Source organism: Cornus florida, unplaced genomic scaffold (assembly GCF_030987335.1).
Source record: "Cornus florida cultivar Cherokee Brave unplaced genomic scaffold, ASM3098733v1 CherokeeBrave_3.0.0_Hap2_Chr04, whole genome shotgun sequence".
Lineage (NCBI taxonomy): Eukaryota > Viridiplantae > Streptophyta > Magnoliopsida > Cornales > Cornaceae > Cornus > Cornus florida.
Window position 1 is genome coordinate 100,601,220 of NW_026775574.1, and position 16,673 is coordinate 100,617,892.

Consider the following 16,673-nt stretch of genomic DNA (forward strand, 5'->3'; position numbering starts at 1 on the left):
TTACCCTTAAGCAATTATTTTATTTTATTTTTTCTCTCCATCCTTTCTCTCTCTTTAAAACCGTCTATCTCCACTCGAAAAAGGCCAATTCGGCTGGCAGTGAAGCTTGCAGTTGGAGTTCAGAACTCAACCATCATTAGACTAGTCGAAAATCGTGACACTGATTCGCCATCATCAGATTAGCCGCCATTTGCCGCCAGAATATCCTGAGTTTTCCTATCGATTTGGAAAACAATCACCAAGCTCGTCATCACCGCAGCTTCACCGTTGATAACTTCAATCCATACTTAATTGCCCGCCGTTCGTCATCGGTTATGTCCTCGCATATTCACCAAAGTTCATCCTAGCCTAGCCGTCATTCCTTGCCGCCGCTTTGAGCTCGCTATTCTCCGAGCTCGCCAGTAAGAACATTCCATATTCTCTCACCGGTAAGTTCAATTGTTGAAACTGTTTCTGCGCTCTCCGAAGTGAGCTTACTGAACTTAGATATTTCTCATCACTTGAAGGTTTTGCAGTCACCGAAGATTCAATGGAACTGTTTGTTTCTTTAGAGCTTCACATCACCGAAAAGTAACTCACCGGAGCAGTACTGTAATTTTTGGAAATGGTGCTCGCCGGTGCAAGCTAGTTCTGCCGAAGCTAGGAGCTCATATAAATGGGTCTCTAATGCTTTCTTCGGTGCCGTTGGTTTTTCTTCACCATTTGGATCATCTATGTGGACAAGGGTGTCACCGAAACTTGGAGTGTTAACACAAGCATGTGAGCTTGTAGTTGCTTGGAGGTTGGAGTTGTTGTTGGTTGTCTTCGTCATTTGGATCAGCTAGGTAGGCATGGGTCTCATGTAGAGCTTAGAAGCTCACTGTTGGTTGTCTTCCAAAATGGTGATTGATTAATAGATTAGAACTGGAATTGAAATGTAATGTCCCTGATTTTTCTAGATTTTTTTGAATTTTTATTTTAAATTTTTTTCATGCCTCGTTTTGCGTGCCACATTGGCCCCGAATGCCATTTATGTCATTTATCAAGCCGAGAGTTTTAGAAATGTATTTTTATTTATTTTAAGTCAATTAGAGGCGATGAGATTAATTTTAGAAATTTTCGGAAGTGAGGACGATTCCCGGGTTCAGGAACTTCTGCCAGTTTTACCATTTTCATTGAGGGGCTTTATTGGCATTTCACTCACATATACAAATATATGTAAGTATACATTGAGGTAGATATTTTGGGGATTTAGTTGGCAATACAATGAAAGTGAATGGGCAAAGGAGTAACTTTGCTAAATGTTAGTAACCATCAATGTGTTGACAAGTGGCTCAACGAGAATCATTCATGTGTTTGCAAGACAAGGACCAAACCCCATTTCCTCTTCATTTTTCGACCATCCTTCTTCTCTCTCTATCTATTTTCTTTCTCTTTCTATATCTATATACAACTATATGTCTTCAATGTTCAAACCAAGATTTGAGATGATTAGGGTGAGTTTTTACTAAAACCATAGAAGGGAGAGTTATTCTACTTGGAAAAGGCTATATTTTGACACTATTGATGCTAAGGTTTGGAGGATTTTCGAAATTGGGGTTGTCCTAAGAGCTTGTTTGGATAGCTTAAGGGCTTGTTGGCTTGCACATTAATGTAGGGATTTCTAATGCCTCAAACTTTGTCTTTCATTGAATATCGATATCCTTACTTTGATTACTTTAAAATTTATTCTAGATGTGAAAATGTGAATTTCAATGACGTGTTGATATTAAGAAAGCATGCTAGTAATTAAGGTGAAAATGTGTTTTTTTCTTTGCTAAAGAGGTGTAGAAAATGGCTTTAATGCAAAGTTGTTTAAATTGAAAATGCTAGCATGAATTTAGATGATATGAAATTATATGATGAGCATGCTTATGATTGGTTTCAATAAAATGCAATGCCTGTGCTTGAATTCTAGAGAATGTTATGATTGTATTCATTCCATAGAAATTGCCATGTTTGTGCCATTGTTATTATGCAAGAAAAATTGATGAAAATGACCAGGCATGGTGGGGAATTTGAATGAGAAGGACATTAGCATTTTAAAATGATGAGGAAGTTGAATAGATTGACAAGTAAGCCATCCTAGAATGGGCGGGAAAGAGGAATTTAGAAATGGCCTGGGTATCGCGAGCCCGGTGCTAACTTGACTTAAAGGGAGTGCGGTCCGGTGTAAGACGTGTAACGTTGGTACTAGCCCCAAATGGTCATCAAATTGAGGCCAATGATAGTATCAATCTCGCCTCGGTAAAGTTGGTTTGCATAGGTGAGGATTTGGGTCGGTTTGACACTTGGGAATGGTTATGCATTACATTGCATTTACATTCAAAGTGTGTAAAGTTGTATCTATGTCATTGATTGGATTGAAATGTGGTTTAAGTTTTATAAAATCCCTAATATATGATCCCGGTTCTCTTTTATCCCCAATGTGTGACGTGTGGCTCAAGAGAGTCCAAAGTTGGCATCTTAGGCATCTCTTACTAAACCTCCGTGTTCACCCCTTCCTTTAATATTTTTCAGGTCACGGCAAGGATGTAGTGGACGACGCACCTCCACAAATGTAAGCGTAAGCGAAGTACTCATCTTTTGTAGTTTTTGTATCAATGTTTAGTTTATGACGACTATTTTCTAAAGAGACTACTATTCGTTGAAACTATAGAAGACATTGTATTCGTGGCCACAAAGGCCTTAACCATGTAACCATATTCTTTTAGAATACCTTTATATATGTTTTTGGGATATGTAAATGACGATAATGACGTACATTAGTATATTGGCAATGATGGATGCATTCAAAATGATCTTATGTGAATCATTGCATTATGTTGTTAATTTCTATGTATATTAACGCATGGTGATATTTTAACACATTATTTTCATAAGTTGGGATAGGTGTTCAATAGTCAAAATGACCCAATTATGCTCGGGAATAGAAACTATTCAACCCCCCCCCCCCCCCCCCCCAACCCAAAAAAAATAGAATTGGAGTTATGCCAGATGGTGGGCGATTGATCCCCTACCAAACGAGATCGATCCCCCATTTTCCATTTTTCATAAATTACCTCCAAACTTTGAATACCCATAACTTTTTCATTTTAAACCTAAATAGGATCGTTCTTGAGTCCAACTTGCACGTTTTTTAGTTATCTTTTTAATGGTGTAAGTCCATTCCATAATTTGTACATGAAATGACCATTTTACCCTTATTAACCTAGGGACCTAGAGTGAGCCCGTAGTCGAGATTATCACTCTTTTATGATCCGATTTGGTTAGAAACGATTAGTGCGCCATCATTATGACTCCTATAATATGGGGAGGTAAAAAATGACCATTTTGCCCTTGGTGCCCTCAGGTCGAGTTGGGACCCGATAAGCGATTCGGATCTACGAATTTGGGTCGTTACATGAAGCTTTGCTGAAATGGGTTTAGTTTTTTTTTTTTTGTTCCTATGAAGTGGGTTTAGTTTGCTCAAGGCTTCATGCAGTTCAGATTGCTCCACTTTCTCTCTTTGGTGGTGGTAGTTGTCGGCAAATATGAAAGTGACCGAAAAAAATGATCCCGGAAATAGAAGGATACGGGGAGATAAATAGAGGAGAGAGAAAACATTTTGTTTATTTATTATTGTTTTGTTTTTTTCTTTTATGGGGGTATTTTAGACATTTCAATTGTTAAATTGATGTAATGTCCTTATTTGCACAAATTGAAACAATAGGGGGTTTCTTGCACATCTTGTGTATAATAAGGGTGTTTTTTTGCACTAAACCTTAATAATAATGATAAGTCCACGAACACATCCTACTACTTGGAAAATGTTTAATCAAATCAAAACAAATCAAATGTGTATGCTGATTATATGTTATGTAAAAATATTATTTGATGAACAATTAGTGATTTTTATGCATCCTTTAATTTGAGAATTTAATAAATAAACACTTATGTTCATGTTCGATATCGAGTCCAAGTAAAATAAGTTAGTGGTCAATTTTTAATAAACGGAATTTGGAGGGAAAAAGACTAGATGCGAAAGAGAATAAGAAAACATGTTTCAACTGAATTTATGCACAATTTTTAAATGATGTAAGCAATATAAAAGACGTAGTAAAATTTGAACCAAATATTATTAGTGGTGTACAAAAAATCAATGGATTACTTTTCGGTTTGGTAGTTCCAATTTCGGTTCTAAAAATAAGAAATCATTTTATAAACGATTCGGTTCTATCTACCATCTAACATTGTTATAATTACCGCATTTTTTATTATATAGTTTAAATTAAATTTTATATTTATATAATTATTGATTAATAGTATATATTTTGCTTCAAAAACATATTAGTATATGTTGCACCAATATAGGTTATAGCCTAGTGACATATTGTTAAAGGTGTTCCGTTCCACGTTGGATCCAAATAGGAAGTAAAATGAGTATAAATGGGTGGATATGCAACATTATCCAATAACTTAAATTTTTTGATCAGCGGGCAAGTACCCACTCATTACAGTTAGTATTAGAATCAGATTCATTTCTTGATCCAATGTCACGCTAACCGCTCCGGCCCGAAGAAGTCCGAGTTGTAACCCCCGGTAGGCAGAGTGGCCCGACCTCAACAAGTGTGATACCCCCTAATTTTGGAACACGGATTGATCAAGTCCGCGCACAAAATCAAGGGATATCAAAGCAATTTAAGTATTTAACAAGCACAGAATACAAAGATGAATAATAAAGAATAAATAAACCGCTGAAGAAAACTAATAAATAAATATTACTTAATGATTCTCCAACAATTACAATTCGGAAATCCCATAACTCAAGGACCCCTTAAAACATTATCCAATAATCCAATACTATTTAAAAGTACACAAGATGAATAGACGAATGACAGTCTCCCAGCTGCGGATCCTCAACCTCGAGACTGGAACCTCTAATAACCTGAAAAATAAATCGTGGGTTAAACCCTACGAGCAAGTTCACTCTACCAGGCCTCTGAAAACCAATAAGCAGATCATCTCTGATCAAAACCAAACCTAATAAAGTTTTAACTTTAATAAAGCACGATATACATGTCTATATATAATTATATATACTATACTAATCACATCCATTAATAGGTTTATTAAATTTCCATACCTATTAAATAATTATTAAAATAATATTCATACCTAGACCAATCTACCATTTCATTTTATAAAAACTCCTTTGACCTTAATCCCATCCTAGTCAGTTGTCTAATCATTTAAACAACAAATTATAATAAAAGAAATACTCTATTTAATCCCAACCCGATAATGATTTTAATTGTTTAAATCACATATCCAAAATTCAAGTTTTGACAAATCATCCACGTCTTCCCCAATATTATTTTATTAATGTAAAATAATACACTAACCAGTAAGTACTAAACTATTCTCATTTAAGAATATCTAACCCTAATCCAATCCATACATACAACAACCATAGATGATATTTTAATCATCTAACACATAACAACGTAATTATGCTTTGGCAAATCAACCATGCCATTGTAAATATTTTTATTTATATATTGGCAATTCAACCATGCCTCCATAAGTATATTTATTTATACATTGGCAATTCAACCATGCCTCCGTGTATGTATATTTATACATTGGCAATTCAACCATGCCTCCACAGGTATATTTATTCATACATTTAATTAGCAATTCATCCATACTTTCCATATATGTATTCTATTCATACAAATATTTAGATAATATATTTAATCATTTGACAATTCATCCATGCCCACACTTTAACCATGAATTAACTTTAAAATTAACAATACGCTAAATCATACATAGCCATCACATGCATATTATACGCATATCATTAATTTAACAACCAGCCTATTAAGATATGCCAAATAAGAATGATAATATTAATCATCTTAAATGATTTATATATATATATACCTACACATATGTTATTTAATGTATATATGTGTTTAACACCTTCTTTAATAATCCTTGATTATTTAAAATCAATATACATACATACATACACATATATATATATATATTCATCCTTCCATACAACTCATAGACAAATTAAACTATATATACCCATATATAAATAATTATATATATATATATATATACACACTTCCTTCCATAACAAATTATTAATTTATTATATTTACCCAAATTAGTGCAACTAAATATGTCAGAAATAGTTTCCTTTAAATACTCCATACCGGTTTAAATAGTTTTCCGACACCGTCTCACTAAAACGTAAATATCTCTTATTAGGATAAGAATCTGATAATGAAATTGGTACCATTGGAAAGAGGACGAAAAATCCTTGAATTTGAGCTCAAGAATGACCCAATTTCGATTTAAGATGACTAAGTTATGACCGTTTTAATTTTATGTCACAAACAGACAAAATAATTGGCTAAGCTCAAACACTACTGTGAGCGCGCCCACACTTAATTAGCTCACTTGAGCTCACACAAACGCACCCACACCAGATTAGCTCACTTGAGCTCACATGTATGCACCCACACCAGATAAATCTTCTGTTGACCAAACTTAATCCATGGTCCAGATTCACATGCGCACCAAAGTTTTATGCGCCGCGATGCACCATATCAATTCACATAAGTTTAATTAATCAAATGGCCCTAATTGGCGTATACACCCTATTATCCTACACCGCGCCGCACTGGATCAGTTCCTAGTATATATATATATATATATATATATATATATATAATTATTTTCCTAACAAATAATAGGAAAATAAATCCTAATAAATTCCTAAAAATATCAGAAAAATTCCAGAAAATTACAGAAAATAAAGAAACCATAATTAACTCTCTTGGGTCACAAATTCACCTATAGATTGATTTTAAAATATACATAACACCTATATATATCAATTAAAATCCAATAATCTAAAAATCAAATATAATAGTTTATACTTTTTAATTATTCCGATCTAACCATAATTTTTAAACAAATAAATTTAATTAAAGCCTTAATACTCAAGGTGAAATCCTTATGAGTTCTAAGAGGAAAGTTAGAGAAAACTCGCCTGAAGGTTTCGAAACGAAACCGACGCTTTAAGCTTTAATTATCTCTTCTAATTCCGACGTCCTCCTTTTCAGATCTGACCTCCTCCTTGTCAGCCCTTCTTCTTCCTCTCTCTCTGTCTGTTTTATTTTTCTAACGTGTAAAACCTTTAACCCTAAAGCCTTATGTGTATTTTTATACACCTTAAATTCCAAATCCTATTCCAACTAGTATTATGATAATAATCTTTAAATAATTTATATCTATAAACATATATTATATATAAATATACATTCCTTCCATAATTAACTCATTAGTTAATTAAATCATATATACTTATAAATATCAATAAATATATATCTATATATATATCTTTCCATAACAATTATTAATTAATTATATTTATATATAATTATATATATATATATATATATATATATAATTGATACAAAAGTGATCATTTAAATAATTAAATAACCACGGACCTTCATTAATTAACCCAATAAGGTTTCATACAAGCTCAAGACCACATCTTTTAGTCCAACTTTCCTTAAGCCCAATCCAATTAATTTAAATAAATAAGATAATTAATTAAATACAGAAATTAAAATAACTAATTACATGAAGCACATAAACAAACAAGAATTTACAACTAAGTCATATAATACCAATAAAATCAACACACCAATAATTCAATCAATAATCAACCACACAAACAATCAATCATCATACATAATCACGAAATATAACTTAATTAAAATAAGATAATTAATCTAGCACTCAATAAAATAAAATAAATCATTGAAAAATAAAATAAAATAATTAATCCTAATTAATAAATCTTTTAAAATTATCGGGGTATTACAACAAGGGCATTGTAAGTTCGAATGAGGGAAAATGTTAGAGGTGTCCCACATCAAATCTAAATGAAAAGTAAAATGGGTATAACACTACCCAATAGTTTAAGTTTTGGGTCAGCGGGCAAGCACCTACCTCCCAAGGTCAAAGGTGACAAGTAAGAGTGGGCGTGTGATAGTTTCTTGCTTGAAAATGTATTCATCGGACTTAACCATTACACATATGCTAGTTAATGGACATAATTATAGAAAAAAAAGTTCAAAATAGTATAATTGAACTTATTCCCTCGTGATTTGGTTTGAATCTATTTGTTTACGGTTTAGTTTGGTTTCAATTTTCATTGAACCTTTGAGAATTAAATTTCAAAATTAAATTCTTGCCCGAAAATGGGTTCATTGGATTTAAACCGTTACACGTATGCTAGTTATTGGACAGAATTATAAAAAAAGTTCAAAATAGTATAATTGAACTTGTTCTGATTTGGTTTGAATCTGTTTGTTTTACGGTTTAGTTTGGGTTCAATTTCCTTTGAGAATTTAATTTCAAAATACTCCCAAACCAGTTTAACCCGAACCTGTGCACGCCTATTTATAATCAAACAACTAATATAGACAGATGCAAGTAATATAATTTTGATAAGAATGTCTGTCAAAAATATGTCTGGCATGTACTAAATACAAACTCAACAATGGAGAAACATTTCCATTGCTCCAACACCTAGCCTCTGTAAATAAAAAATAAATTAAAAAAAAAAAAATCCAAACTCATGATCCAAATTCAATATTAATCCCTGAATAATGTAAATTAGGCATCACTCTCACAGTGATTTAGTAAGTATCAAGAATAATTTGTGCCTTCTAAAACCAATCAAAATGTTGCATCCTGTATTTGTATAAACAGACTCCCTTGTACTCGTATCCACTTCTCAAACTTGGGAACCCAACCCTTAATGCTATCACAAGTGTTGGAACTAATATATTAAAACAAGTACGAGATTTAGTGACGTGTAATCACTTTTTAAAAATTAATTTATATTTTATTTATGAGCAAATGAAAGATAAATGACAATACTATCTCCTCAAGGACAGAGCCAAGATTTCAATTATAAAAAATCAAGTAAATGACAAATATAGATTGTCCAAATTAAGGGGCTCCCTTGTACTCGTATCCACTTCTCAAACTTGGGAACCCAACCCGTAATGCTATCACAAGTGTTGGAACTAATATATTAAAACAAGTTTGAGGTTTAGTGACGCGTAATCACTTTTTAAAAATTAATTTATATTTTATTTATGTGCAAATGAAAGATAAATGATAATACTATCTCCTCAAGGACAGAGCCAAGATTTCAATTATAAAAAATCAATTAAATGACAAATATAGATTGTCCAAATTAAGGGGCAAAGAATAAAAAAATTATTACAAAATAATATGTTAATCCATGAGTAATACAAGAAAGATAAATATTTTACCAATATAAGAATTAAAATATTATTCGATAATATTTTCATTGAATATAATTGTAGGTCTTTGTAATTTAAATGCATTGCACGAAATTACACTAATCGACTTTATAAAATTACAATAACAAATTTAAATAAATTTTTTTTAAGAAGTATGAAAAAAAAAAAGAAGGTTTTATTGTAAAAGAAAATTTTAACTTTTATTTTTTTTATTTTTTAAGGAAAATCAAAGGAATTTGAAGAGTAAAAAAGAAAAGAAAAAAATTAAAAGGTTGGGGTGGCTTGGGGTCACTAGATAAAATATTTCATATATATGTAAAAAGATATATATATATATATATATATATATATATATATATATATATATATTATAGTGCACGTGGCCACTGCCAGGGTGCATGTGCCTCCAATCCCTCTATCTCCGGAATTCAACTAAGCTTCAAAATTAAATTTATATGTTCATGAATGTTATATCTCTTCGCAATCCTATATATTTATCTCCCTTCGATTAATACAATTCACAAATACTCAAACTTTATAATTTGAAAATACTTTTTCAAATCTCTTTTTCTCACTCTTACTTATTTTGAGGGTGTGTTTCTTGTTGGCTTCCTAGGCCTTCTATTTATACGAGGACACATTTAAGCATTTAGGCCAAATTGCACTAAACCCCTCGTGTTTTCAAAAAGTGACAAAATACACTTAATACTATTTTTGCCACCAAATAACCCCCTTCTACTATCAAAAGTTGCAACACTCCCCCTTTTTGAAATTTCCAACCTTTATACTAATTATTTTGATTAAAAAACAATTTTATAGATGTGTATAAACAGTCTAAGGGAAGCTATGTGGTTCCAGAAGTCATTGAACATTGAGACTGATCGATGATGAGCAGTTTTGAAGGACCCAAGTTTCAACCAGTTGTGTTTAGTGAGAGTCAGATGATGCATGCCAAAGCTTAATCTTCTACTTTTGTTTCTTTGTTTAGTTTTTAAAAACATGGAAGGAGAGGAAAAGGGAAGGGAAATGAAAAAGAAAAAAAAAAAAATCCTCTTTTCCCAGGTTTCCCATGTTTCACACACATATATTGATAGAGCATAGAGAGGTTATGAGTTTAAGTCTCCATTATACTTTGCTTCATTTATAGAGAATAGTTTCGGTCAAGACTGCGTAATAGATTTCAATATATATATTTTTAAATTAGTTGATTTCTCTAATTAGATTTACTCGTTAAAAACTCGATGTCACTCTCAACACTACTTTATTTTACTTGCATTAAATTTTTGATTTGTAAGTTAATAATTAGTTTTCACTTCGGTAAATTCTAAAAAAAAAATAAATTGAGTCAAGGATGAAGTCACACTTATTTACCCTTGTGTTTTTCAAATAATATTCCACAACCAATTCCGCATAGCGCAACTCATATAAAAGGCGTAGACATTTGTTAAGATAATTTCAGTTAAAAAATGGTTATTTGTTAGTGCATAAAACTTAGAATTAGTTTGTTTGTATTATTACCTGTATTGTCTAAAAGATGAATACTTTCATGCTCTATGAGAAAATTTCAAGAATTTATGTATGAGAATCAACACACACAACTAAGTTGACAGAGGCAATCACTAAGATCATCATCTAACTTTGTTCATCAACATACACATTTGTTCATCAAAATGGGTATGCAATAACTAAATTTTTTCGATTTTGAATCACCGGAAGAACTTCAAATAGTTACAGTAACAGATTACCGAAGAAGAGTGTTCCTATCTTCCTTCACCTCTCTTTCTTCCTTCATACCAAACAAAGCATTAATATAGAAGAAATAAGATTATTTATTATAACTCAAACACATTTGACGAAATTACATTTTTATTATTTCACATGGTATAAAATGGTCTTTAGCATAGGAACATATATTGAAAACATTTACTAATAAGATAGACAAATAATAGCATAAAAATAAGTGCTCTGAACGATCCCGCTCTAACCAAGTTTTAGATCTCGTTTTCTCCTTCTTTTAGTTGTTGCAATCATCTTTTTTCTCTTCTTTCTTCTTTTTATCTGGTTCTATTCGATAACCCGCAAGAACCCGTCCATCAACAGGTGCCGAACAATCTTTTTTCTTTTTATCTGGTTCTATTTTATAACCCACAAGAACCCGTCCATCAACAGGTGCCGAATCCTCTTTTTTCTCTTCTTCACCCACAAGAACTTGTCCATCAACAGGTGTGGAACCGTTGTCGTCGTCGTCTAAAGTAGTCGAATCATCATGGGAGGCCAAAGCCAATCCAACTATGGCGAAAAAGACAAGTGCAAACACCCAAATTCGACGTGCCATTTTCGTTTTTTTGGGAATGTATGAAGAAAATGAGAGGCCATGGATCGGGTATTATAGTGCATGGAACAAGGAAAATTGGCTATGTTGGGTTAGATATTTTGCTGAGCTTAAGGGAGGCCATGAGATTTAAGGGCATGAGATTCGTACTAATTTCAGGTAAAAAGTGGTTGTTTGTTGGTGCATAGACCATAGATTTTGGGTTGTGTTTAATATTATCTTGTAGTATTTTCTAAAAGAAGAGTAAGCAAACACACACACATTTCCACAGTTGTTATTACTATTCATATACCATTGAGAAAATTTCAAGCATTTATGTACTAATATATCCACACACACAAGTTGACTGAGGCAACGACTAAAATTATCCTATTCTAATCACTAAATATCAATATGTCTAATCAGGGTCAGTTTATCTAATCATCACAACAAAACTAATATCAATATCAAAGCTTAAATTTTATATTTACAAGGTTGAAAGAGAACTTGTTAAACTATAATTTCCAAGTTCTTCTAATTCTTTCATTAAATAGTTTGTATGGAGAATTTATCCTTCTAGATTTTGAATTTAAATAGTTTGTCCCAATCACTTGTCTTGTATTATGATGGGGTTTAATTGGGTTGTGATCAAAAGGCCCAACATTCTAGTTGAAATGTCCAGCCCAAAACAACTCAGCTGATACTGAGATTGAATAATTATTGGGATTTAAGAATTATTTTCCAATTTAATTAGAATAAATGGATTAATGAGACAAGACTAATTGAATAAGGCACACGCCCCCTTCAAAGCAATATCAATGTATAACCGAAAGAATTAGGGTGCTGTAAAAGACCCAACACCATCATCGTCAAAAAAAAAAAAAAAAAAAAAAAAAAAAAAAAACTATGTAGTTAATTAATTAGTAGAAGAAACAAGCTAGAAGCCACTATAACTTTTTTGGAATGTATGTTGAGGTTTTTGGACTTTCCGGACACATTGGCAGAGATATCTATGGTTGCACCGCTTTCAGGTGATGGAGCCGGGGCTATGCTTGAAACCTGATCGTCGGGATCTTTATAGTCGTCATTATAAGTTTTTAGAGCCGTAGAGCTTGAAACCTCAACACGATCAACATGATCGTTGTCGTCATCATTAGAAGTTTTTGGGGCTGCAGTGCTTGAAAACTCATTAACAACCAGTTCACCAACAGGTGCCTTGGCACCACTGTTGCCGCCAATGCTTGAACCCTGATCAAGAATAGATCCACTAACAGGTGATGTGGCAACAGTCCAAGTGTCACCTGATGAATGATGTAAATATTAAAATTACATCAAACTTTTAAAGTCAATAATTGTCGATATAATATCAGAGCCGGTCATGTGTATAATTAAAATTGAAATACATGTTAGACCAAAAAAATGTTCACAAAGGGGGAAGTGTTTAGTGATTTAAATATTAAAATTACACCTCTCTAATAACTTGAACTTTTAAAGTAGATGGTCGTCAACATTACCAACATAATTATTGCCGGCGTCACGAGAAGTTTCCGGGACCGCAATGCTTGAAACCTGAACAAGAACCGGTCCACCAACAGGTGGCGTAGCACCACTACTGTCGCCGCTACCAGTGTAACCTACACCATAGTTACCACCATCATTAAAAGTTTTTGAGAGTGCCGCAGATCTTGAAACCTGATCAAGAACCGGTCCACCAACAGGTAGCATAGCAACACTGTCAACCCGTGTGTTACCAACATGATCATTTTTAGCATCACTAGAAGTGTTCGGGACCGGAGTGCTTGAAACTCGATCAAGATCTTCTTCACCATCATCAGGTGGTGTCGCGGCGCCATTGTCATTATCGCCACCAGTGTTACCAGCAGGATCATTGGCAGCATCATTACAGGGTTCGGAGGCAGCTGTGCTTGAACCCTGATCAAGCATCGGTCCAACAATAGCTGCAGTGCCACCAACATGACCAGTACCAGCAGCATCATTAGGAGTTTTTGGGACCACAGTGCTTAAACCATGATCAAGAACAGGTCCATGAATAGATTTCGTGGCACCATTGTCGCGGCCAATGCTATCATTTTCAGGATTATCAAAAGCATCCAAAGATGTATCTAATTTGGAAGTCATGGAAGCCTCGCCCAAGGCCAAAACCAAGCCGGCCACGGCGTAAAAGAGAAGTGCAAAGACCCCAATTCGACCTACCATTTGTTTTTTTGTTTTCAGAATGCAGAAATTTTCTAGGTATGGATAGGAAATATTCGGGCATGAAACATGCAAGGGAAATGTGTGATACATTAGGTTGGATGGTTTTGGTGAGCTTTAAGGAGGCCAAGAGATTTAAGGGCATAGACATTTGTTAAGAGAATTTCAGTTAAAAAATGGTTATTTGTTAGTACATAGGCCACAGAATTTCGTTTGTTTCTAGTCTAACCTGTATTGTCTAAAATGAATAATACTTTCAATAATTTATCTATGAATCTATTCCACACACACAACTAAGATGACTGAGGCAATGGCTAACTTCATCATCTAACTTGGGTTTATCAACCACTGTCCGCCATATAGGCCGATACGTCACGTATCGGCCAGTTCATAACCCTTTTTGAAGGATTTTATATCATTACATCAGTCGGTTTGTACCGATATTCGTCCGAACCCGTTATATCATCACCGATCGATATTGCAACTGCGAACCATGTTATCAACATACACATTTGTTCATCAAAATGAGTTGCAAATATTAACTACATTTTTCAGTTTTTAATCACGGGAAGAACTTCAAAGAGTAACACTAACCACCACAAAACCTCCCAATGGGAAAAATAAATAAAAATAGGCAATTTCCTCTTTTTAAAATATTTAGAAAAATACTAGCAACAATCGCTAGCTGTAACTGTCCATCGGCAATCGTCCTGATAATTGGTTAAAAATCAATCATAACAGAAGAATTCTTTGTTATACAACATTTATTGTGATTAGTTGAAAATCAATCACAAGAATTGCCCGGATGCAGCAATCGACAATCGCGAGCCCATCATTCCTAAAACGCTTATTAACACATACAGTAGAAGTTATGGACCAAAAAAGGTTGCAAAGTTGAGACACTGCATCATTTTCACTTTGCGATGCACAAAGTACTGTTCATTTACTGATCTATTTTTAATTCCACTTTTTCCCTAAATAAGTACCCCAACAATTAAAAGAAAAAAACACCCGCGCACAATTGGGTCGGTATTAAAGTACTTGAAAATTATCTCAAATCATAAAAAAAAAATGGACTATTACATATAAATTTATAATTGTATTAATATATATTTAATTATTCAAAACAAAAATAAAATAGTTTTTACCAAACAGTTATTCTGTTATTGATTTAGAATTTTTGTAACAAAAAGAACATCCCAAACGTGTTTTGTTTTCGGATTCCTTAAAACACATGACATTACTAAACGCGTTTTCATGTTTTTTATGTCGAAGAAAACAAATTTTTATTACCAAATATGGTTCCGATTTGTACTCAAAATACTCCAATACCAAAACGGTAATTTTGGTATCAACTAAAATCATAAATCCTAAAACATATCACGATCCAAATGGGCCCTAAAATACAATAGAGAGTATTCCAAAAAAAAAAAAAAAACATTTTAAGATTTATCACAATTCTAAACCAAGAAAAAGAAAGCAACCTCAAACCTAGATCATGGTAATACATACATAACAAAGATATTATACCGCGTGATCTTGAAATTATATCTGGATCATGTAAATGTCAGAAAAACGAAAAATAAACGGAAGGAAATAGTATTAAGAAACAGCAAAATTAGAATATAATTCAACCCAAACACCCAAAATTAAACAAAAGTATCTTAAACACATTGCCTAAGCAAAACAAACCTCGCAAATGTTGACAAAACTAGCCATGGAAAAATCAGAGAAAAACGATGTTATCAAAACTTAAAAATTTACACATGTAAATATATAAAACAATAACAGTTAACTACTACAATATGTCAACGGCTTCACTCCAACCCTTCACTGTGTATATACAACATTAAAATAATACAATATTTCAACCAAAAAAGTACGAGTCACATAAGCAAAGTCCATTTTATCACCAATAATAACAGACTCTATAAAAACCAGAAAGAACATCAACTAAAATGAAGTTTAGATGTAATTCCAGGAGTCCCCTTGAAGTCTTATTAATAGAAGCAAATGGCCTGTTTGATTTAGTTTTTTGGGAACAGCTATCTGTTTTCATATAACTGAAAATTAGAAAACAGTGCCAAAATGTGTTTGGTTGACAGCGTTGTAAAAATTGTTTTCTAAAAACTCCATTAAAAATGGTTCAGAGAACAGTCCTTTATAGTTCTCTAAAAACCAGTTTTTAGTTTAGAAATGTATTCAAAAAACTGAACCAATCAGCCCGTAATATCTCACAAATCTCCTAATAAGGGGCACCCCAGAAAACCTGCAGCAGCATGCTCAGATGATAAGAAGAATATGTCGTCGTCATCATCTCGGCATTTCGTATTTTGTAATATATTTGGGACATAATGCACAAGCTACGTACAGCATAGTAACAGAGATGATCATGCTACTTAGAAAACAAGCCCTTTCAACAACATACAACTATAAAAATAAATCAAAACACGAGCTTTCAACTAGAAAAAATCTAGAAGAATGAAAACCTAATAAATTTGAAATGCAGGACTGCAGATATATGACTAAAAGAGAATCATGCACTGAAACGATAATCAGAAGAACAAACGGAAACAAAATCTTCTTAATGGAGAACTGAAAAGCACAAGATGAGATCAGTGGTGAGAACAACGAGCAGATAATCTGGGTTCAGGATATGGCACAGCATGGACATCATAAATAAATATAACATGACTGGATTATAGCTCAAACTCGCAATAAATGCATTTTATCCGACATAACATACATACATTTCTCCTTTCTTGGGCAAATTTCTTACA

At 33.0% G+C, this 16,673-nt stretch overlaps 1 protein-coding gene across 1 annotated transcript; it reads right to left on the reverse strand.

Annotated features, from left to right (window-relative positions):
* Positions 1–12,591: 12,591 nt before the first annotated feature.
* Positions 12,592–13,896, reverse strand: LOC132305471 (uncharacterized). The gene is made up of 2 exons (XM_059803111.1): positions 13,194–13,896; positions 12,592–12,980 (listed from the first exon to the last, which is right to left on the reverse strand). Exons 1-2 carry the CDS (start codon positions 13,894–13,896, stop codon positions 12,592–12,594), a joined length of 1,092 nt encoding a protein of 363 aa, XP_059659094.1.
* Between the last annotated feature and the right edge of the window lie 2,777 nt (positions 13,897–16,673).